This window comes from Leucoraja erinacea, chromosome 8, assembly GCF_028641065.1.
Source record: "Leucoraja erinacea ecotype New England chromosome 8, Leri_hhj_1, whole genome shotgun sequence".
Classification (NCBI taxonomy): Eukaryota; Metazoa; Chordata; class Chondrichthyes; order Rajiformes; family Rajidae; genus Leucoraja; species Leucoraja erinaceus.
Genome location: NC_073384.1, coordinates 19,084,100 through 19,106,890, shown reverse-complemented (window position 1 = coordinate 19,106,890; position 22,791 = coordinate 19,084,100). Strand labels below are relative to the sequence as shown.

General features: G+C 41.2%; 1 protein-coding gene across 5 annotated transcripts in view; it reads right to left on the bottom strand.

The window, feature by feature from the left end:
• The window catches only part of LOC129699402 (collagen alpha-1(XII) chain-like), a 246,614-nt gene that overhangs the window by 203,144 nt on the left and 20,679 nt on the right, over positions 1-22,791 (bottom strand). For 3 of the 5 annotated variants that reach the window (XM_055639133.1, XM_055639131.1, XM_055639132.1), the window contains exons 4-11: positions 16,242-16,385; positions 15,825-15,881; positions 10,609-10,872; positions 9,975-10,139; positions 7,832-8,005; positions 5,825-6,115; positions 2,479-3,081; positions 1,220-1,492 (exon numbers count right to left, since the gene is read on the bottom strand). The exons of the other annotated variants lie outside the window; for them this stretch is intronic. In XM_055639133.1, the coding sequence (XP_055495108.1) occupies positions 1,220-1,492; positions 2,479-3,081; positions 5,825-6,115; positions 7,832-8,005; positions 9,975-10,139; positions 10,609-10,872; positions 15,825-15,881; positions 16,242-16,385 (1,971 nt within the window). The remainder of the gene's footprint in view (positions 1-1,219; positions 1,493-2,478; positions 3,082-5,824; positions 6,116-7,831; positions 8,006-9,974; positions 10,140-10,608; positions 10,873-15,824; positions 15,882-16,241; positions 16,386-22,791) is intronic. 5 annotated transcript variants of the gene reach the window in all.

Here is a 22,791-nt window from a genome sequence, read left to right as displayed (position 1 = left end):
AGTAAAGAAAGGAAATAGACCCTAGAAAGGAAAGAAAAAAAAGGAGAAACAATCGCTCTATCATAACACAAAACTCCGCAAAAAAGGATATACCAACCGTGTTTTTTTACCCCCCGTTACCAGATCCTGGTACCATTTAATTTTTAAATTACTATTGCACCTTATGCTTGTAATAGTTCCATAAATGCAGACCACGTCTTTTGGAATTGGTCTGCTTTGCCTGCTAGGAGGAGTCTCATCTCTTCCAGGTGTAGTGTTTCGAACATGTTTGAAATCCACATTTTTATTGTTGGTATTGGAGCGTTTTTCCAGAATTTGAGTATAAGCTTTTTTCCCCATTATTAGCCCGTAATTAAGTAAGTTCTTTTGAAACATGTTTAGTTCGGGGTTACCTTCCGATATTCCAAAAATGATCCATTCTGCTTTTGGTACAAATTTTATTTTAATTAATTTTGTGAAGATTTCAAATATTTCGTTCCAGAATTTTTGGATTTTTATACAAAAAACAAAAGAGTGCGCTATGGTAGCTTCTTGAGACTGACATTTATCACAAGTGGGTGAGACATTGGGGAAAAGTTTATTTATTTTGGTTTTTGAATAATATAGTCTATGTAATGTTTTGAATTGAATTAGAGTATGTCGTACGTTGATCGAGCATTTATGCACATATAAACCCGCTGAGTTTCTCCAGCATTTTTGTCTACCTCTGTGTAACTCAGCAGGTCAGGCAGCATCTCTGGAGAAAAAGAATGAGACCCAGTCTGAAGAAGGATCCTGAACCAAAAAGTCATCCATCCTTTTACTCCAGAGATGCTAGCTGACCTGCTGAGTTACTCCAGCACATTGTGTCTATCTTCTGGATAGACTTAAAGCTAGACTCAACTATCTTAGGGATAGATCCTGCTGTTGTGCTCTGATCCACAGAGAGAATGCAGCTTTGGGGGGGGAGGGGGGGGGGGGGGGGGGGGGGGGGGGGGGGGGGGGGGGGCTACAGTCAGTCTGAAGAAGAGTCCCAACCCAAAACTTCACCTATCCATTTTCTCCAGAGATGCTGCTTGGCCCACTGAGAAAATCTTATTAAATGGTTATACTCAGGATGAAGGCGTCACTGTCATCGTTGAAATTTATTGAAGTGCCATGAGCCAAGTTGGTGTCACGATCAGTTAGATTACTATAAATTCAGTAAGTTAATCACTATACACTCACAGTGATACAATACCTTCAAGGGTGGTGTCTTTTCCATCCACTGGTGAACTTGGACCTTCCGCGTACTCTGCGACCACATCGACTAGGTAGGTGGTCTCTGGCAGTAGGTCGGTCAGGACTCTGGTTGTTTGGTCTGCGGGAATCCGAATGGACACTGGATAACCACCCGCTTCCACGTTATAACTCAGTAGATACGACAGCACATCTGGGCTAGCTGCTGCCCAGCTCACTCGGAAACTACGGGAAGTCACTTCAGATGTCCTCAGGTCCGAAGCTGGAGTTAGACCTATGATTAATGAACATCAATTATCAACAAGACCTTTGAGCTAAACAGTCAAATTTAGACAATTAAATCCCCAATCAGGATGCAGTTTCAGTGATGAGAAAACAGCCACTTGCTCACTGCATGAATCTGCAACCTACATGCACTTTAACTCCTATAAAATAATATGTCAATAACATTAAAGCACCAATGATGCTGTTACAATTCCTACTGTAACAGGATGAAGTAATTTAATCTATGGGATTTATAAAAGATCAATTTTGATTAATGAAAGAAAAATCATTTATGTAAAATTAGAATATGGGAAGCATATTCACTGTTTTTGAAAATTGATTATTATTTCTGATGGGCAATACAAAATGAAAGTGATTGAGAAACCCGACAGATACGCTATCCTGATGTAGCAATGAGCAATATTTTTAAAAAATTGTCTTAAAAAATGTCCCTATTGTGCCAATGGGAGTTCCCACTATCTCCTTTAGGTTTGGATTATCAACAAGGACATCAAGAGTGTTAAGGACACTATATTTACCTGGATGATTGCAGCACAAATAACTCTCATGAAGCACGGCACCATCTAGGACAAAGCCGCCTTTTTTGTTTGATCCCTGACCACAACCCTAAGCAGTCAACCCCACTCCCACCAGAAAGCAGTTGCTGCAGCATGCACTTCACTCAAATGCATTAACATTTTTACTAAACAATGCTGCAAGACGCATTATCAAGTTCCCAATAAAGTTAGTCTGCACGTGAATTTAAAAAGCCATGGACAGTGGGTGGTCACTTGGTTTGAGTGCTGTTAATTACCCCCATCCATTCTTCGGATTTCAAGCAGGCCAGACATTTAATGATTTAATGTGTAGTTAATATATTATTTTGCCATGTTGCCTGATATCTACCCCCAATTTGGAGTTTCCTATCACTGTTTATAATTGGATGTACAGCTGAGTAAATCACAAGTTGAAAGTTCCTATCCTTGGCTCACTCACTCCGCGCTCTGATGGCTTTAGTTTCCTCCTCGATCCTGAGACACAGTGTCTGTGTGAGCTTTGTTGATACCCGCTGGAAAGAATCAAAGTCGTCCACTTGGTACACGTGGGTGTTATCAGGCGGAGAGGCGATGGCCACAAGTTCGCTGAACACTGCATCCTTGACTCCCACAGCAAAGATCTCCACACCAGCATCTCGCAGCTTCATGGCGGGTAGTTGGAAGGTGTCAGAAGACTTGCCATCCGTGATCAACACCATCACACGTGGCACATTGCTCCTTGCTCCCTTACTCTGGACGAAGACCTTCTCTCTCACATAGGTCATGGCCTTGCCCGTGTTGGTGGAGCCACCCCTGTAGGGGAAAGTGCGGATAGCCCGGACCACATCCTGGAGTGTTGAGTGTTTATTGAGAGTGAACTCTGTGAATGAATTCCGGCTGTACTGAACCAGACCAATCTGGATACGGTCACGACCAACGTTGAATGTCTTGACTAAGGTTTCGAGGAAATCTCTCACCTTGGCAAAGTTGCTCAAACCAATGCTGTAGGAGCCATCGACCAATAGGACAACATCAGCTTGCGTGTTGTCAGCCAGGGTACATTCTGCGGGAGTCAAAAGAGATGAAATCCACAATCATTTTATAATATGAACAGTGTTATTGACTTGGTAAGCGAGTAGCATGCAATAAGAAAATGCATGGATCATTTAGCCTACCTGGTTGACTCTAGCATTTATTGCTCCCCTATCAATACTTTACACCTCAGTCTATCAACATTAACTACCCCTTTGCCTTCAATCTGTATACCCACCTTCCTTTTAATCCAGTGTGCCAATACTGGTCCTAGCAGATTAACAGTTCTCATTATTCCCCGAATAAGATATTTGCTGATTCCTGGGATGTCAGGACTTTCTTATGAAGAAAAACTGGATAGACTCGGATTGTACTTGCTAGAATTTAGGAGATTGAGGGGGGATCTTGTAGAAACTTACAAAATTCTTAAGGGATTGGACAGGCTAGATGCAGGAAGATTGTTCCCGATGTTGGGGAAGTCCAAGACAAGGGGTCACAGCTTAAGGATAGAGGGGAAATCCTTTAGAACCGAGATGAGAAAAACATTTTTCACGCAAAGAGTGGTGAATCTCTGGAACTCTCTGAATCTCACAGAAGGTAGTTGAGGCCAGTTCATTGGCTATATTTAAGAGGGAGTTAGATGTGGTCCTTGTGGCTAAAGGGATCAGGGGGTATGGAGAGAAGGCGGGTACGGGATACTGAGTTGGATGATCAGCCATGATCATATTGAATGGCGGTGCAGGCTCGAAGGGCCGAATAGCCTACTCCTGCACCTATTTTCTGTGTTTCTATGTTTATATTTTCTATAAAACTGGCCCCCAGTTTTGGTCTACTTCACAAGTGATAACCTTCCTACATTTATCTTTCAATAATCACTCCTCTTCAGGACAATTATGAACATCAGAAGACATTTGAACAGATATGTGGCGAGGAAGAGTTTAGAGGAATGAGAATAACCCAGAATACCAACATTGCAATAGTCAAGTTGGACTGAATGCCTGCTTCCATGTTGTATAGCTCTATGACTGTTTAATTTGTGTGGGATATTACTAATGGATGTGACCCTTTTGATTCTCTTTGATCATTAGTAGATCAATTGCAGAACTCTCTCCAGGTCTGTTAGAAATATCATTCCAATTGTTTCAAACCAGATATTGACCAATCTACTGTAGATGAGTTAGCGCAACATTTTCTGCTTAAAATTTGCATACATTTTAGAGTGGATCAGTATTGGACATAAGAAATTGTAGCAGGAATTACTATTGGCCTTCTTGTGCCCGATCCACCATCAATTCATCGTCATGGCAGATCATGTACTTCAGTGCTATATTCCTACATATCCCTTGCATCCCTTAATTTCTGAAATCCATCCGTCTGAAACATAACTATCTTGAACACACTCAATGTCTGAGCCTCCACAGCTTCTGGTTTGGAGAGCTCGAAGGGTTCACCACCATCGGATTAAAAATGTGTTCCTCCCTTCTAAATGGCCTTTTCCATTTCTGAAACTGTGGCACTGGACCCAGACTCTTAAGTCAGGGAAACAAGCTCCATGCATCCAGCCTGTTAAACTCTTAAAGAATTTTGTAGTGTTGATGATATCTCCCCTCTTTTTTTGAAACTATAGACAGTATCATTCCAATCTTCGCAGACTCTCGACATACGACAAACCTTCCATCCCTAGAAACAGACTGGGGAATCTTCATTTCACTCCCTCTGTGACATAGAAACATAGAAATTAGGTGCAGGAGTAGGCCATTCGGCCCTTCGAGCCTGCACCGCCATTCAATATGATCATGGCTGATCATCCAACTCAGTATCCCGTACCTGCCTTCTCTCCATACCCTCTGATCTCCTTAGCCACAAGGGCCACATCGAACTCCCTCTTAAATATAGCCAATGAACTGGCCTCAACTACCCTCTGTGGCAGAGAGTTCCAGAGATTCACCACTCTCTGTGTGAAAAAAGTTTATCTCATCTCGGTTTTAAAGGATTTCCCCCTTATCCTTAAGCTGTGACCCCTTGTCCTGGACTTCCCCAACATCGGGAACAATCTTCCTGCATCTAGCTTGTCCAACCCCTTAAGAATTTTGTAAGTTTCTATAAGATACCCTTCTCAATCTCCTAAATTCTAGAGAGTATAAACCAAGTCTATCCAGTCTTTCTTCATAATACATTCCTGACATCCCAGGAATCAGTCTGGTGAACCTTCTCTGCACTCCCTCTATGGCAATAATGTCCTTCCTCAGATTTGGAGACCAAAACTGTATGCAATACTCCAGGTGTGGTCTTACCAAGACCCTGTACAACTGCAGTAGAACCTCCCTGCTCCTATACTCAAATCCTTTTGCTATGAAAGCTAACATACCATTCGCTTTCTTCACTGCCTGCTGCACCTGCATGCCTACTTTCAATGACTGGTGTACCATGACACCCAGGTCTCGCTGCTACTCCCCTTTTCCTAATCGGCCACCATGACAATCACAGGTGATGCTGCTAGAGCGCCTTATAGAAAATTGTGTTAAAAAAAAAATTGTGTCAATGTGGAAAAATAATGTTTGGAGCAAAAGAGTCTCGGACGCACAATAATAAAGTTATTTGTCCCTCCTGATTTTCAAAACGACACCGTGACACTCTTCAAATGTTGCCAGTCATTGGATTGTTTTGTTCTGTATTTGTGCACTGCTCGTGTCATTTTGAAAATTACACAACCTGCTCGAATGTGTGCATCATTCGCACATATTGAAACCTGCACAGCATGGATACCAACTTACCAACTGTAACCTCATAAGGATGTGTCTTGTCCATGAGTGTTATTGGATCACTGGATGCCAGCTCTCTCATGGCGTACAAGTTAATCTGGTACTCAGTGTCTGGATTGAGGTCTTTGGCAATCACAGTCCTGGTGTTGGCATCAACATTGAGGATTTGCTCTTTGTTGCCCGCTGCCATGGGAATCAGATGAATTCTGTAGCCGGTGATCCGTCCAGGTGATGAATCCCAAATGATCCTCATGTAATTGGATGCAGTCTCCAAGACCTGCATGTTGGAAGGAGGTTCAACTACTGCAGTTTGGGGAACAAGAAAAGGCTTCGATTGGTCTTTATCATCAAATCATTTTGATAAAATTATTTATCTATTACATCAATTTGAAGAATTGTCAGTCTGAAGAAGGGTCTCAAGGTGAAATGGCACGATTCCAGTACAGCCAGTAATGCTGCCTGACTTGCTGAGTTACTCCAACACTTAATTTCCTTTTGTGTACATCAATGTCATTTACCACAACTTGTCCAGCACTTTGTTAATAATGTTGTACATGAAGCTCCTGAAATCCTCTTTGGAAAATCCTATCAAAATAAAACTTTATATTTTCTTTCCATTATATTCATTCAACCTTCCCTTAAACTAAACTTCAGCTTGCTCACATCTGCTATGACCTTTGAAAGGGTTATCAAAATGGGTATCCCATCAACTCCTTGTCCTTTCTAATCACCTTTCAGTGGGCAAATGTAGACATCTTGCATTGATCTTGGCTTGGGTTGCCTGTGATTATAGTACTCATGGCATTAAGGTGTGTGCTGTGCAGTGTACTGAAATTAATGAGACTCCTGCCGGCTGGAGGAGGGCATCCGGATCATGACCTTTTGGAATGCTGCAAAATCATGGAATGTGGGAAACTGGCATGAACTGACAAAAGATCTCAGAACTGAAACATTACCTCCTTCCATAGATGGGGCATAGTTGTTAAGTGCTCCCAGTATTTGCTATTTTTATTTCAGGAAGTGTGGTGACCAGAGTTGGACATTCAAACCACCGGGCTCCAAATGATTAAGAATTAAAAGTGGGTTATATAAATTGGTATTGATTTAGTTTATTATTGTGCAATGAAAGGTTTTGTTTGTGTGTTTTCCAATCAAATTATACTATACATGAGAACACTGAAGCTATACACAAGTACTTCTAGTGAAGGAGAAAAATATAGTGCAGAATATAGTGTTACAGTGTTATGAAAACGTTCACGGGCTGCAATTAGATAGTTTAGAGGGTCATGACTTTAGAGAGGACTGTTCAGAAGTCTGTTAACAATGGGGAAGAAGCTGTCCTGAAGCAGGTGACACATGCTTTCAAACTTTTGCATTTCAGCCCAACACGAGAGGGGAGAAGAGGATATAATGGCCAAACCCCCTTGAATGTCTACAGAACTTCTACCATGGAGTTATTGGTATAATTTCCAAAGTAACATGATTCACCATCATTTTAAGTAATTCAATAAATTTATAGAATTCATAGTAAATTTACAGGACAAGAACATTTGGCAGTCGTTCCCCAATCCCCGAGTAAAGCAATCTATTCAACGGTTTTCCAGTATCACTTCAACATGTTTCCCTTATTTTCCCATCCAGTTACTTGTTGAAATCCTGGAATTAATTTGTATCCACCACCTTTACAGGCAGTGAGTTACAGATCATCACCTTTTTCTGTGTATTCTAAGTTACCTCACATCCAGCCTTGATCTTAGACCATAATTTTAAACCAATGGGTCCCACTCCTTGAACCCTCTTCAAAGGGAACATGTTTTTAGAACCCTCCCATGAACTTGTACACTGCTATCAAATTTCCTCTCTGCCTTCTCCCATTGAACAACCCATCAGCACCCAACTAGCTCTCGACCAAGGGAATTCTCAGTAAAACAACTACCAAAGAATCGGCAGGGGTCAATTAATAGTGCGGGAGAAGATGTAGATGAGAAGAACAACCAGGATCCTGGTAAAAATTCTTACCTTCTTCACCACTCACAATTTCACCAAGTTGTTCCTCAACACCAGAGCATACCAGGCTAATTATCTCACTCTGCACATTTTCAATCTGGTCAAAATCTGCCACTTTGAACACATGCTTCTTGAAAGGAGCGGAGCCAATTAACTGCAATTCATCCAACTCTGCTCCCTTTATACCTAAGAAAAGAAAATCAAACTACATTCAAATTGATTAAAAAAGAAACGTATTTCTTTATTTTCAAACATTGTGAAATTTATAGGTCAGAAACCATAATTAGACGAGGTAGATGTGCTCTTATTAATTCTTGAAGTATACAAATTAGCTTATTATCTAGTTTCATGGTCAAATTATTTTAAAACAAACAGATTTATTGGTTTATTATTATCATGTTTTCCAAGATACGGTTAAACAGTTTTGTATGTAATCCTGCAACACACACGCACACACAACGGGTTGTGCAAAGAAAGTTAAACAGTGTTTAATATAGTGCAACATCAATAGAGAGCGCAGGTAATAAAGCTGGATGGGTCATTTGGAGATCAATAAATAATTCCTAGCATATCCGTGATCGGTTTAGCAGTTTGATAATAGTGGGTTAAAAAGCTGTTCTCCAATCTGGTAAATTATGCTTTCAAGCATGCCTCAAGCACAGGCCCCATATACGAGGAAGGATGTGCTGGTTCTGGAGTGGGTCCAGAGGAGGCTTATAAGAATGATTTCAGGAATGAGTGGCTTAGCATATGATGAGCGCTTGACAGCACTGGGCCTCTATTCGCTGGAATTTATTAATAGCATTAAGTGCACATAGAGTAAAGTTGGGGTGGGGGAGTTAAGTGATGTACTTGGATGCATTCAGAAATCTGCAACTTCTTATGGTTTTAGGCAGAAGATACCTTATCAAAGTTAGACACAATAAGTTGGAGTAACTCAATAGTTTAGGCAGCACGTCTGGAGAAAATAGGTGACTTTTCAGGTTGAGATCCTTTTACAGTCTGAAGAAGGGTCTTGAACCGAAATGTCACCTATTCCTTTTCACCAGAGATTGTGCCCGAACCGTTGAGTTATTCCAGGTTTTTGCGTCCATCTTCGGTGTAAACCAGCATCTGCAATTCCTTCCTACACAGTTACCATACCAAACTGTGTTGCATACAGATAGAATGCTTTCTATGGTACATCTGCAGAAATTGGTCAGAGTCATTGCGGATATGCCAAATGTCTTTAGCCTTCAGAGGAACCAAAAAGAAGGCAATCTATGAAAGGTCATAAGACACTGTCAGACTTGTGTAAAGAGGAATTATAGGCAGATTGCTGTGGTATCACCACAGGATGCATAAAAATGTTTATTAGCTGTTGAAATGTAGACAATGGTGTAACATATGGCAGCAAAGCAGCCAATTTGTAAACAGTGTTACTGTGAAATAAAGGGAGTTAGCATTCTGCTGTATTGTGCTTCTGGGAAAGAACAAGTTAGCATTGAAAATAGCAGAAAACCAAAGTATGATGACTTTTTTTGCCTGGAACTGGAATAAACAGGATAATACCATGAGGACAGTATTCCCTACAGCAGAGAGGGAGATGTTTGAGACTGCAGATGAAAAGAAGGTTTCAAAGCAGAGAAATATCATTAATCTATATTCTGACCAGATGTGCAAGAGAAAGGCATGCCAAAGGTTCTCCCCAGATGTTGGAGAAGTATATAAATCTTACATACATTTGGATTTTATAGGTTGCTGCCAATGAAAGCAACAGCCCTGGATGTATAAGTGAGGATGTGGGATTGATATATATTTTGGTTTGTTTATTTTGGCCAGCAGTGAGATGTACATTGTAGAATTTTTTCCACGGGACACTGAGTCTATCTTGGGTTGAGTTTGTGGAGGAAATAGGCTCTTCAGTCTAGATGGGTCATTTTTACCCTTCCATAAACAATGCATGTTCTGTTTTATTCCTTCAGAGGGTGTTGGCATCGTTTCCGAAGACTGCATTTATTTCCCGAGCCCAATTGTCCTTGAGATTACCTTCTTGAGCTACTGAAGCTGCTCCCACTCTACTAATTAGGGATTTCCAAGGTTTAGACAATGTAGGGAGAATGATAAGCATGTGCATTTTTTGTTAAATAAGAAAGAATAGATGAAAATAACCTACCCAAAACAAATACTTCAACACCACTGCTACGAAGGGCTTCAGCACTTTCTGTCACTGGGTCCTGTGATTTCCCATCAGTGATGATTACTGCTATCTTAGGATAGGATTTCCTTGCTCCAGCACCTTCATTGAATGTGTTCTTTACCAGATAATCCATGGCTTCACCTTCAGAAACAAAAGAAACCAATTTCAATTCCACCAATTGAAGCAATTGAAGCAAAGACAAAACCACTGGTTAATCACTCTGACTGTTAAGACATTAACATCTTCCTGACATTTCCTTCATTATATATATTAAACCCATGAGCCCTGTGATTTGATCCCAGTCCACGACACATTCCTTCTTAAGCATTTTTCTGAATATCAATCATCTGAACCCCACATTTAGATTCTAGTTTCTAACCCACTTCAGGCATCTATTACATTCTCAAAGTGCTTCTGTAACTTCCCCTTGAACATACCCTGTCTGTGGCACTGAACGCACAGTATTGCGGCATCAGTAGCCTGCATCCAAAATCCATTTAATGTTGAGGACTACCAACTAGAGATAACTTTATAGATAGCATTCTTTTCAAATCTCAGTGTAAAATGCAAATGAACTGTTTGGAAACAAAACAGGAAAGATATTCTGTACCAGTCATAGTATTTCCCCCTTTGTAGGGGAGATTTGTAATTGCACTGAGCAGGTCCTCCTTCCGGCTGTATTGGTTCAGGTCGAATTCTGTTCTTGTGTCTGAACTGTACTGGACAATTCCCACTTTCGTTTTGTCATCTCCGATCTCAAATGCAGATACAAGGGAGTAGATGAATTCCCTGATCTTTCTGAAATTTGCTCTTCCCACGCTCCACGATCCATCAACCAGAAATACCAGGTCGGCCACAGCCATGGCTGAACATTCTGAAGAGACAAACCATGGCAAGGTTTATTAACAGGGAGAATTAATGTGGATTAACAACCACCCACAGCGCACCAAATGCACACAGTAGATACATAAGGGGATGTAACACTGTAGCTGGCAACGTAATTGGCCATTGTAAGTTACCCCCAGTGGGTAGATGAGTGGTAGAATATGGACGGCATAGATGTGATTGTGAGAACATACTAAAATTATAGTCTATAACAAAGGCAATTAGGTGCTTGATGGAGCAGGTCCTGATGCAAGCCATTCCTTTCCCTCTCCCAATGCTGTTTGACTTGCTACGGCTCTCCAGAAGATTGTTTGTTGCAGCAGATTCTAGCATCTGCAATCCAAACAGATCCTTTGTGGTTTGTCTGGACTCAATAGACCGAAAGACCCATTTCCCTGCGTTATGACCATGTAGCCAAAATGCAAGGGGGACTGGAAGACACAATGGAGATTTGTTCCTTGTGGGTCACATTCTCAGAATAAGGGGTTAAGAAGCCAGAGATCCACGGCTGAGAAGCTCCGCAAACATTAACATTACCGGTCGGTTTTCCTTGGTTCTGAAAACTACTGTTTACGTTTTTTTTTCCCCAATGGGCCAATGAAATTCACCGGTCTGCACCGACTATAACCTACGAGAACCTTCGGCCTCCTGGCAACCCATTAGGACCTATGGCACGGGAATTCTCGCTATTCTCCATGTTGAAAAATTTGCGGCGACCATAAGGAGGCCGCGACGAGTTCTAATTCATAACGGAGGTGAGAAGAAATGTCTTCACCCAGATGATGGTGAATCTTTGGAATACACTAACCAAGAGCTTCTCAAGCTCAGTCACTGAATATGCTCAAGAACATCAATAGGCAATAGGTGCAGAAGTAGGCCATTCGGCCCTTCGAGCCAGCACCGCCATGCAATTGATCATGGCTGATCATCCCCAATCAATACCCTGTTCCTGCCTTCTCCCCATATCCCCCGATTCCGCCATCTTTAAGAGCCCTATCTAGCTTCCTCTTGAAAGTATCCAGAGAACCGTCCTCCACCGCCCTCTGAGAAAGAGAATTCCACACTCACAACTCTCTATGTAAAAAAGTGTTTCCTCATCTCCGTTCTAAATGGCCTCCCACTTATTCTTAAACTGTGGCCCCTGGTTCTGGACTCCTCCAACACCGGGAACATGTTTTCTGCCTCTAGAATGTCCTAACCTTAATAATCTTATATGCTTCAATAAGATATCCTCTTATCCTACATTCCAGAGTGTACAAGCCCAACCGCTCCATTCTCTCAGCATATGACAGTCCTGCCATCCTAGGAATTAACCTTGTAATCCTATGCTGCACTCCCTCAATAGCAAGAATGTCCTTCCTCAAATTAGGGGACCAAAACGGCACACAATACTCCAGGTGTGGTCTCACTAGGGCCCTGTACAACTGCAGAAGGACCTCTTTGCTCCTATACAACTCCTCTTAGAAACATAGAAAATAGGTGCAGGAGTAGGCCATTCGGCCCTTGGAGCCTGCACCGCTATTCAATATGATCATCCAACTCAGTATCCTGTTCCTGCCTTTTCTTCATACCCCCTGATCCAAGGGCCACATCTCTCTTAAATATAGCCAATGAACTGGCGTCAACTACCTTCTGCGGCAGAGAATTCCAGAGATTCACCACTCTCTGTGTGAAAAAAGTTTTCCTCATCTCGGTCCTAAAAGATTTCCCCCTTATCCTTAAACTATGACCCCTTGTTCTGGACTTCCCCAACATCGGGAACAATCTTCCTGCATCTAGCCTGTCCAACCCCTTAAGAATTTTGTAAGTTTCTGTAAGATCCCCCCTCAATCTTCTAAATTCTAGCGAGTACAAACCGAGTCTATCCAGTCTTTCTTCATATGAAAGTCCTGACATCCCAGGAATCAGTCTGGTGAACCTTCTCTGTACTCCCTCTATGGCAAGAATGTATTTCCTCAGATTAGGAGACCAAAACTGTACGCGATACTCCAGGTGTGGTCTCACCAAGACCCTGTACAACTGCAGTAGAACCTCCCTGCTCCTATACTCAAATCGTTTTGCTATGAATGCTAACATACTCTTGTTATGAAGGCCAACATGCCATTCGCTTTCTTCACTGCCTGCTGTACCTGCATGCTTACTTTCATTGACTGATGAACAAGGGCCCCCATATCCTGTTGTACTTCCCCTTTTCCCAACTTGACACCATTTAGATAATAATCTGCCTTCCTGTTTTTGCTAACAAAGTGGATAACCACACATTTATCCACATTAAACTGCCAAGCATCTGCCCACTCCCCCAACCTGTCCAAGTCACCCTGCATTCTTATAGCATCTTCCTCACAGTTCATACTGCCACCCAGCGTTGTGTCATCTGCAAATTTGCTAATGTTACTTCGAATCCCTCTAAATCATTGATGTATATTGTAAATAACTGCGGCTCCAGCACCGATCCTTGCGGTGCCCCAGTAGTCACTGCTTGCCATTCTGAAAGGGACACGTTAATCCCTTCACTTTGTTTCCCGTCTGCCAACCAATTTTCTATCCATGTCAGCACTCTACCCCCAATAATAATTTTGCTTATGTGGGACCTTATCAAATGCTTTCTGAAAATCCAGGTACACTACATCCACTGGCTCTCCATTGTCCATTTTCCTAGTTACATCCTCAAAAAATTCCAAAAGATTAGTCAAGCACGATTTCCCCTTTGTAAATCCATGCCGACTCGGACCGATCCTGTTACTGCTATCCACATGTGCCGCTATTTCATCTTTTATGATTGACTCCAGCATCTTCCCCACCACCGATGTCAGGCTAACTGGGTCTATAATTCCATGTTTTCTCTCTCCCGCCTTTCTTAAAAAGTGGGACAACATTAGCTACCCTCATGAATGTGATGGTGAGATTTAAAAAAAAATCAGCCATGATAATTGAATGGAAGAGCAGATGTATGGAGCTGAATGGGTTCCCCCTGATTTTGCTTCTTATCCTCAGGCAACAATCCAAGAGATCTAAGGGGTTGGTTTTTCACTTAAAAATAGCAGTGGGTTTATGGACTGAACTATCAGAGGAGGTGGCAAAGACCGGTGCACTTACTTTGTTTAAAAGGTATTTATATACGAACTTTGATAGGAAAGGGGTAAAGGGAAATGGGCCTAGTGCCAACAAATGGGGTTAGAGTAGTTAGGCTTTATGGTCCGCATGGATGAGTTGGGCCAAATGGTTCATTTCTGTGCTGTACAGCTCAATGAGAGTGTTTGAGATCACAACACAGCTTCATCCTCGCATGAAACATTGTTACTCCCACCAAAGCCAGTGTCAATTTAATAATCTAATGTTGTCTTCACCAACCTCACATTATAAATTGGCATTGATGAACCTGCTGCCTATGTTCCAACTGTAGTCATGTATACTATTATTTGACTGGGTAGCATGCAGAGCTAGGTAGTGGCAAAAAATAAAATATTACCAAAACTACAAAATGTATTCACTCATCACCATTGTGCTTATTAGCTTTACAGTTTTGATCTTGCAACTCTATTTTAAAACTGTCAGTCTTGTTTTCAAATGCCTGCCAGTCTTTACAAATCTTCCCCTCGGCATTCCACTACAATTCTGGCACATCTTCAGTTTTCTTGCATGTGATAGGAGCAGAATTAGGCCATTCAGCCCATCAAATCTACTCCGCCATTCAATCATGGCGGATCTGTTTCCCCCTCCTCACCCCATTCTCCTGCCTTCTCCCCATAACGTAAAGAAAAAATTACTTTCCTCTGACATTAGTAGCCAAAATGATCAGCTCTCTCTATTGGATGCCTTCAATAATTTCCACCTTTCTACCTATCCCTCTGCCTTAACATCCACCACTTTGAACAAGCCTTTGGTCATCTCTCCTATTGCTTTCTGCAATTACTTTGTCAGACGTCATTAATATTCTTGTGATGTACTCTGTTTTTTTTTCCATATTTCAATTCTCATTAAATCTGTCAGCTCACAAGGAAATCCCATCACTCACTAATTTCCCCTGAAATGTATTGTCACCACATTCCCTTCAACTCTCCTTGGGTTCTACCAATCACCCACAGAATAGGGGTAATAGTGCAATCAATTAACCTGCCAACCTGTACATCCTTGGGATGCTTGAGGAGATGGAAGTGCCCAGTCAATACCAATGCGAGTGAAGGAACATGGACACAAAATGCTGGAGTAACTCAGCGAGTCAAGCAGCACTGCTGGAGAAACGAAGAGAATGTGCAAACTCCACAGATTCAGAAATGAACCCAGCTATCATAGAAACATAGAAACATAGAAATTAGGTGCAGGAGTAGGCCATTCGGCCCTTCGAGCCTGCACCGCCATTTAATATGATCATGGCTGATCATCCAACTCAGTATCCCGTACCTGCCTTTTCTCCATACCCTCTGATCCCCTTGGCCATAAGGGCCACATCTAACTCCCTCTTAAATATAGCCAATGAACTGGCCTCAACTACCCGCTGTGGCAGAGAGTTCCAGAGATTCACCACTCTCTGTGTGAAAAAAGTTTATCCTCATCTCGGTTTTAAAGGATTTCCCCCTTATCCTTAAGCTGTGACCCCTTGTCCTGGACTTCCCCAACATCGGAAACAATCTTCCTGCATCTAGCCTGTCCAACCCCTTAAGAATTTTGTAAGTTTCTATAAGATCCCCTCTCAATCTCCTAAACTCTAGAGAGTATAAACCAAGTCTATCCAGTCTTTCTTCATAAGACAGTCCTGACATCCCAGGAATCAGTCTGGTGTTCCGGTATCTGACTGCATGGGACAGCAGTTCCGATGGGTGCACTCCAAGTTATTATATTAATGTGCTACATAAATCCAAATTGTTTTTACTTTACCTTGATTTGCAAGCGACTGGGATACACATCTGAGGAGACAGAGAAGATTTAAACAATCTCACTTACTTTGTGTAAGCTCTTCTTTTTTCTCTGGCAGTTTTGTTGGTGTGCGACCTGACTGGACTACGAAGTAAAAAAAGTAAATGCATTAGCCAGCATACATAGCTATTTTTATTTTAAGCAACCAGCCACCATTATTTAAATACAGAGGATGTACAGCAGTACACTTACAGGGAATGAGTAAAACAATTATAAAGGAACAGAACCTGCCTGCCATTTAACGAGTAAAATGGTTAGAAAGGAAATGAATCTCTCTGCCAATTAATGGCTATACAGTATTTCTTGTACATTCACCCTGAGAGGTTTATATAGGAAAACAAGATTTTTACTCCAAAGGATTAAATCAGTCAGGTTTTTACCGAACATTTGTTGCAGACAAGGTCTTTGTTTATTTGCAACTCATGAGATGCAGTCTTTACTTACTTGTGAACTTTCCAGAGACTGGGACACTCTCAGTGGAACTGTCAAAGGCAACCAACATAACACTGTATTCTACGTCTGGGACGAGGTCTGTAAATGTGGTTTTACTTGCACCTCGGGGCAACACACTTTCTTTTGCAGGGCCTCCTGAAGTAAAATATAGACAAAGAAAACAATAAGGAAGCATGATTTTAAACAAATCTCCCTGCAAATAATATCAGAACTTAAAGGAACACACGATCATTATCTGCCAAACAACACTAAACTTTATTAAGTAACTTAATCTGTGCAAAAGAAATCTCACTGGATAAAATCTCACCCATTCTATAATGTGCCTGAAGTAGAAACAGGCAGAATGTCAAATAGTTGACAGATTATCCATCTTCAAATGGCTGAGTTGGGTTAAAATTACCCAAGCTTTTAACATGGAGAAAACAACTCAGGGCTGCAAACTAATTATTCTACACAATCAATCACTAATTGTGGATGAATTACAACCTGACTGCAGAGACACAATGCATTCAGTGATAACACCAACCTGGCAGGTGCATTCTATCTGTGTTCCACACATTTGTATTATCGCTCCTGTCTATGCTGGGATGCAGTGAAGCCAATTTTCTCAGTACTGATTTCCCTTCCACATCAGAAGCGAACTGGGGAAATTTGAGGATACTAAGCAATCAGTAAAAGCCAGCCAGCTCACACCTGTCAGTGTTGGTATCCAACAGCTTGTGTGCAGACAGACAGGATGATGCCTGGGCTGGGGTACAGGCACATTGTGATGCAAGTAACCGAAAATAAAATAAACATGTGCAACCTGAAGCATAAAAGACAGAAGATGAGACAGAGGTCCAGGTGAACTGTTGAGATGATGCAGTGCTGCCCAGTGCAGTGTTGGAATTTACTTGGCAAACAGAGTCTAGACAATTCTGCTTATTGCCACTTTATCATATTTCCTTAAGACGGAGACGGAGGTTATTGCAGTCTGTAAAATCTATGCCAACTCAAATAACAATCCTATTCCCCCTCCAATTTTCCCTGTAACCTATTGCCCCAAAATCCGATCATCTCCCCTTTACTCTGACCCTTGCCTACAGAGTAGGGCCGTTGGCCAATGGATCGACCAATGTTCATTGTTGTTCCGTTAAAATCAACAATTTATTCAAATACATTGGATGCCAGTCATGAGAAGATCCCAAATATGTATCCAGTCCCTATGTATAACAGTTATAAGATAAAATGTAGGCTTTAAAATAAGACAGAACAGAATGACTGTTCCAAAAGGGAGGCATCCTTTGGTTGAGCTACTGAAATCTGCTCAATCAGATGTATCTTTGTGTAATGGTGCCTGGAAACCATGTGACCAGACTTCATCAAGAAACCAGGCTAATCAGTGCCAACAGCCTGTTCAATCGGTTGGGCGAATGGACCACAGCCCATCATGTTATCCTTCGACTAGCTTGACAGTTGCATGTCAATGATGGAGATTCTCATCATGAGTTTATCACTACAGTCTCTGCAATAAACCTGGGCAGGAGGTGCATAATCCCCAAAGAGTTTTGAAGAGCAGAGGTCTACAGTTATCTGTTCTTCCTGAGCCATAAGACACATATCATTTCTAAAATAAGACAATTCTCGATTAGCTTCCATGTGCCTAGTTCACCCTACAACATTAACACACAGAAGAGGGAATCTTGGCTAATTTTGCCTCATAATGGCGTGAAGATGTTCCTGACTTAACCGCATATATCTTTCCTCCTGCCTTCTCCCTTCCCACCGCCAGTAGTTAATTCATAAAGTCAAAAGTCATAAGGAATAGTAGTAGAATTAAGCCATTCCGTCCATAAAGTCTACTCCGCCATTCAATCATGGCTGATTTAGCTCTCCCTCCTAACCCCATTGTCCTGCCTTCTCCCCATACCCTCTGACACCCGTATTAATCAAGAATCTATCCACTGACGGCCTCCACAGCCTTCTGTGGCAAAGAATTCCACAGATTAACCACCCTCTGACTAAATATATTTATCCACATCTCCTTCCTTGAAGAACGTCCTTCAATTCTGAGGCTATGACCTCTAGTCCAAGACTTTCCCACTAGTAATTCAGCACCACCTGGGTAGTCTCTTCTGAAGCTATTGTTTGGATTTCACTTAGGCATAATTTTTGGATGAAAATTTTAAATGTTTACAGATGATACAAAAACTGACCATCAGGTTGACGGTGGGGAAGAAAACTGCAGGAAATGTAGTAAATGTCATGTGAGGTATTAGTTAGCCTGCAATGGAGCACTGGTTTCAATCATGACACAAGTGAAAAAATATCCAGAAATATTGAAGAGAAGCTACAAGTAAGATGAAAGGAGATGAGCTAAGAGAAAAGATAACTGAACCACAGGATTCCTAGTCTTATAAGGAAGGCATTAGAAAGAAAGATCTGTAAATCGTGTGGGAAAGATAAACAGAATAACCTAGAAGAAGTGGAGCCGAAGACGTCATAAATATATTCAGCAGCAATTTAAAATATTTTCAGCAGGAGTAGGGATTACTTTCATGACCCACAGGAGTTTCATTATAACACCAGTGAATAAAACTGCCCCAGGAATATTGGTTATAATTTGCACTGCATACATCAAATCTAGAGCAATGTATATGTGGGTTCATTATTAATTCACACTAGCTCTTTCAATATTGTTCCCATGTTACTAGAAGGGGTGGGGTAGTGAAGAAGGTAGATGGACAGAAGTGTCTCAACCTGAAATGTCACCTATCCTTGTTCTTCAGAGATGCTGCCTGACCTGCAGTGACTCCAGAACCGTGTCCTTTTAGGTAGATGGACAGGAACGATTTAGAGAGCTATGTTCCAAATGTGGGCAAATGGCACAAACTTAGATGGTGACACTAAAACAGCAAGAGACAATTGGAAAGGTAATGTTCAAAGTAGAGTCCAATGCTAATAGTAGGAAAGCTAACGTGGATGGATACTTCAAAGGACAAGCAAGCTTCTCTCATCTTTTGTTTTTATAAATGACTACATTTCATGCTGAAGACTTTTCAGCTTTTTTTCCACAAATGCAGTGGAAAATTTAACATCTGGAATGGATTAATGCTTCCATCATTTCCACCCCCAACTAACACTGCAGCATAGTACTGTAAGGAATATGCATTAGGAAGAAAGATGATGGAATTCTGCCTAAATTCCATTACTTTTCTCTGCTCACACAGTTCATGCTGGAGACCACCTGTAAAGTAGTCATGAAACGAAGCAGGTCCCTTGGCGTATGACAGATTTCACATCAGCGGCCATGAGCAGGATATGGCCTGCAAATAATTTTTCCAGAGGATGATCATTCTTGAAATCAGTCTAGACACTGGCAGCACTGGCTCCACTGATGGCTGTTACAGACTCAGAAATAATTGATGGGTTTGACATTTTTTTCCCATTCAAATTGGGCAATGTGTGGAAAACGTTGCCAGTGAAGGCTGACAGCTCACAAGTTTGGAGATCCAGATGTGGAATCTTCCTCTTTCTGCGGTGTTGCCAATTCCTTCCCTGATGGGAACATTTAGGACTAGGACAAAAGTATCCAAAATCCATTCCAAGTTATTTCAGATTGGATTCTTATATCGGTTTTTGGACCCTGGTTGAGGTGCAATTTCAGGAGTAGGGCTGACTACCATTCTCTTGCGTCCCTCTACCAAGTGTGTTAAGTAATTCACTAAACCAGAGCAAGTATTGTAAACTAATAATAACAACCACCATCAACCACCTCTCCCATACCGAACTCCTACCCCTGCCGACAAACAGCAATTCATGTGTCCAGTGCAAGCTATACCCTCAGTCCTTTCAAGCCATCTTTATACATGCCGGGGTTACAGTCAAGCTCTTGGTGTCATAGAAACATAGAAACATAGAAAATAGGTGCAGGAGTAGGCCATTCGGCCCTTCGAGCCTGCACCGCCATTCAATATGATCATGGCTGATCATCCAACTCAGTATCCTGTACCTGCCTTTTCTTCATACCCCCTGATCCCTTTAGCCACAAGGGCCACATCTAACTCCCTCTTAAATATAGCCAATGAACTGGCCTCAACTACCTTCTGTGGCAGAGAGTTCCTGAGATTCACCACTCTCTGTGTGAAAAATGGTTTTCTCATCTCGGTCCTAAAATATTTCCCCTTTATCCTTAAACTGTGACCCCTTGTCCTGGACTTCCCCAACATTGGGAAAAATCTTCCTGCATCTAGCCTGTCCAACCCCTTAAGAATTTTGTAAGTTTCTATAAGATCCCCCCCCACCAATCTTCTAAATTCTAGCAAGTACAAGCCGAGTCTATCCAGTCTTTCTTCATATGAAAGTCCTGACATCCCAGGAATCAGTCTGTTGAGCCTTCTCTGTACTCCCTCTATGGCAAGAATGGCTTTCCTCAGAAAGACGCGAAGTGTCGAGCAAAGTGTCGAGCTATATGGATTCATCTTATGACCTTATAGATAGATGTCTATCTGAATAACGTTCAATTTCCATACCACCAATATAAATAGATATTGAAAAATATGATAATTGTAAATTCCCTACATTTATAACCATGAGATTGTGCGCATATAATTTTATGTTCCCATATTAGCTTCCGATCAATAAGTCTTATCACTAACTTCCACGTCCAATCTAATAATAGTAGCTGTTTCTTAAATTACTGCACCCTTGTTGCAATAATCCCCACTGTATTTAAAGATAAGATCTTGACATTCAAAAATACTATTGGTATGTTAGTTTTCAATATTGGAAGCAAGGAATATTAACGGATATTCAGAAACAGTTGCATAAAAAACTCTGATTTCAATATTGGTCATCATGTCTTAAGATAGAGAGGTAGTTGCACTGTGCAAACTGTAACATTTACAGAGGCCAGGCTAGCATTCCTAGGATATGGCATGAGGGTGCAATCAATGATAGAACTTATTGGCAGGAAGCTAACATGAGAGTATAAAATTGTCTGATATAATGAGATTGAGATGTTTAGTATCTTGGAAAGAATTATTAAGATAGATTGAGACAATCTATTTTGCTGACTGCATCGGTAGTGAACAATAGAAGATGGGGGAGACAGGGTCTAGAACAAAAGTATACAAAATCTATTCCAAGTTGAATATTTTCTCTCAAAAGTCTCAGAGTTTAGAACTTCCCATAACTGCAATAGTTGCTCACACAATAAATATTTTTTGACCTGATATTGCTGGAGCATTATGGCAAAATCAGGGCCAATTCAATGAAACAAGTAATGAACGACAATAGCCATGACCTTACTGACTACTGAAACAGGCTTGAGGGACTGAACATTCCCAAGTTTTTCTACAGTCTTCCTTCCTGCAGGAAACTGACTGACAATTCATTTTTTTTAAAATTTAAATACTTTGAATCTATTTACCTATTTATAAAGTGCGCTTATAAACCAGCATTATTTTATCGTTTTTAAACATTGGCTGCAATAGATGCAAGTATAGATTGAAGAACGTAATTATAATCTAGGCTCCACACTATAAGCTCTGTGCTGGTCCCAAATAGAATGCCTATCCTGTAAAATAATATTTGATTATCAGGTGAGAATTTTGATTGAGAAAAGTTTTAAAAAGTAACAAACAGCCAGTATTTGGCTTTCTGAGCCTGCCTGATTTTGTCTTCAATGTGAGTGAGAGCTACATATTGTTTTCTTTAAAATTTACCACAACTTCTAAGACTAGTGATTAACCTGATTTATGATATTGTCTGATTCAATGGCTGGAAACCACTGCCAATAGTAACAGCAGCTGTAAGCTAAGCATATTTGCTTGACATTCTTTTTTTTTAGGTTTATCTGCCTCAACTAATCACTTTAACACCTGCATATAAATAGCATGGAAGTTAACATGCTTTGCATGGTTCCACTTCTTTCATCAATAGAAATATGCAGCCTTGTTTTTTTTGCACAAGTAAGGCTTGAATTACTGTTCCATCTGCGGGATTTTCATGGCACGTCAAGAGCACAATGAAGAGATAGACAGATGAAGGTGTTCCATTTTGCCTCAGGAAATGATAAAATTGTCCTTCTTGAATACTGAAGATATCAAAATACTTTCCACTCAATGGCTTCCTTTGGGCATGTCAATTCAACAAGCCATAAAGCTCTCAGACTTGACCCCAGCTCTACAAAGTTAATCTAAGCAGTGGTTGCAGGCAGTGTGCATCTCAAGTCCCGGCATTGGGAGCAGACAGGAGTCATAGTTAGCACAGAAGGAGTGCACCACCTCACAACCACTGCCCACTCATCCATTCTGTCAGACACCTTCTGCTATACCTACAGCTGAGTCTGCAGGTTCCTCACTGGCCTCACCCCAGAACTGAAGTGAAAGCAAGTCAATCTTGACAGATCTCCAAGATATGAGAAGGTGATGAGAAAATGGTATTGAGACAGATCAACCATGATCAAATTAAATGGTGGAGCAGGCTTAAAGAGTCAAATATCCAACTCCTAGTATTACTTTCTGTGCCTCTATGACTACCCAAGCCACTCCTAAGGAGA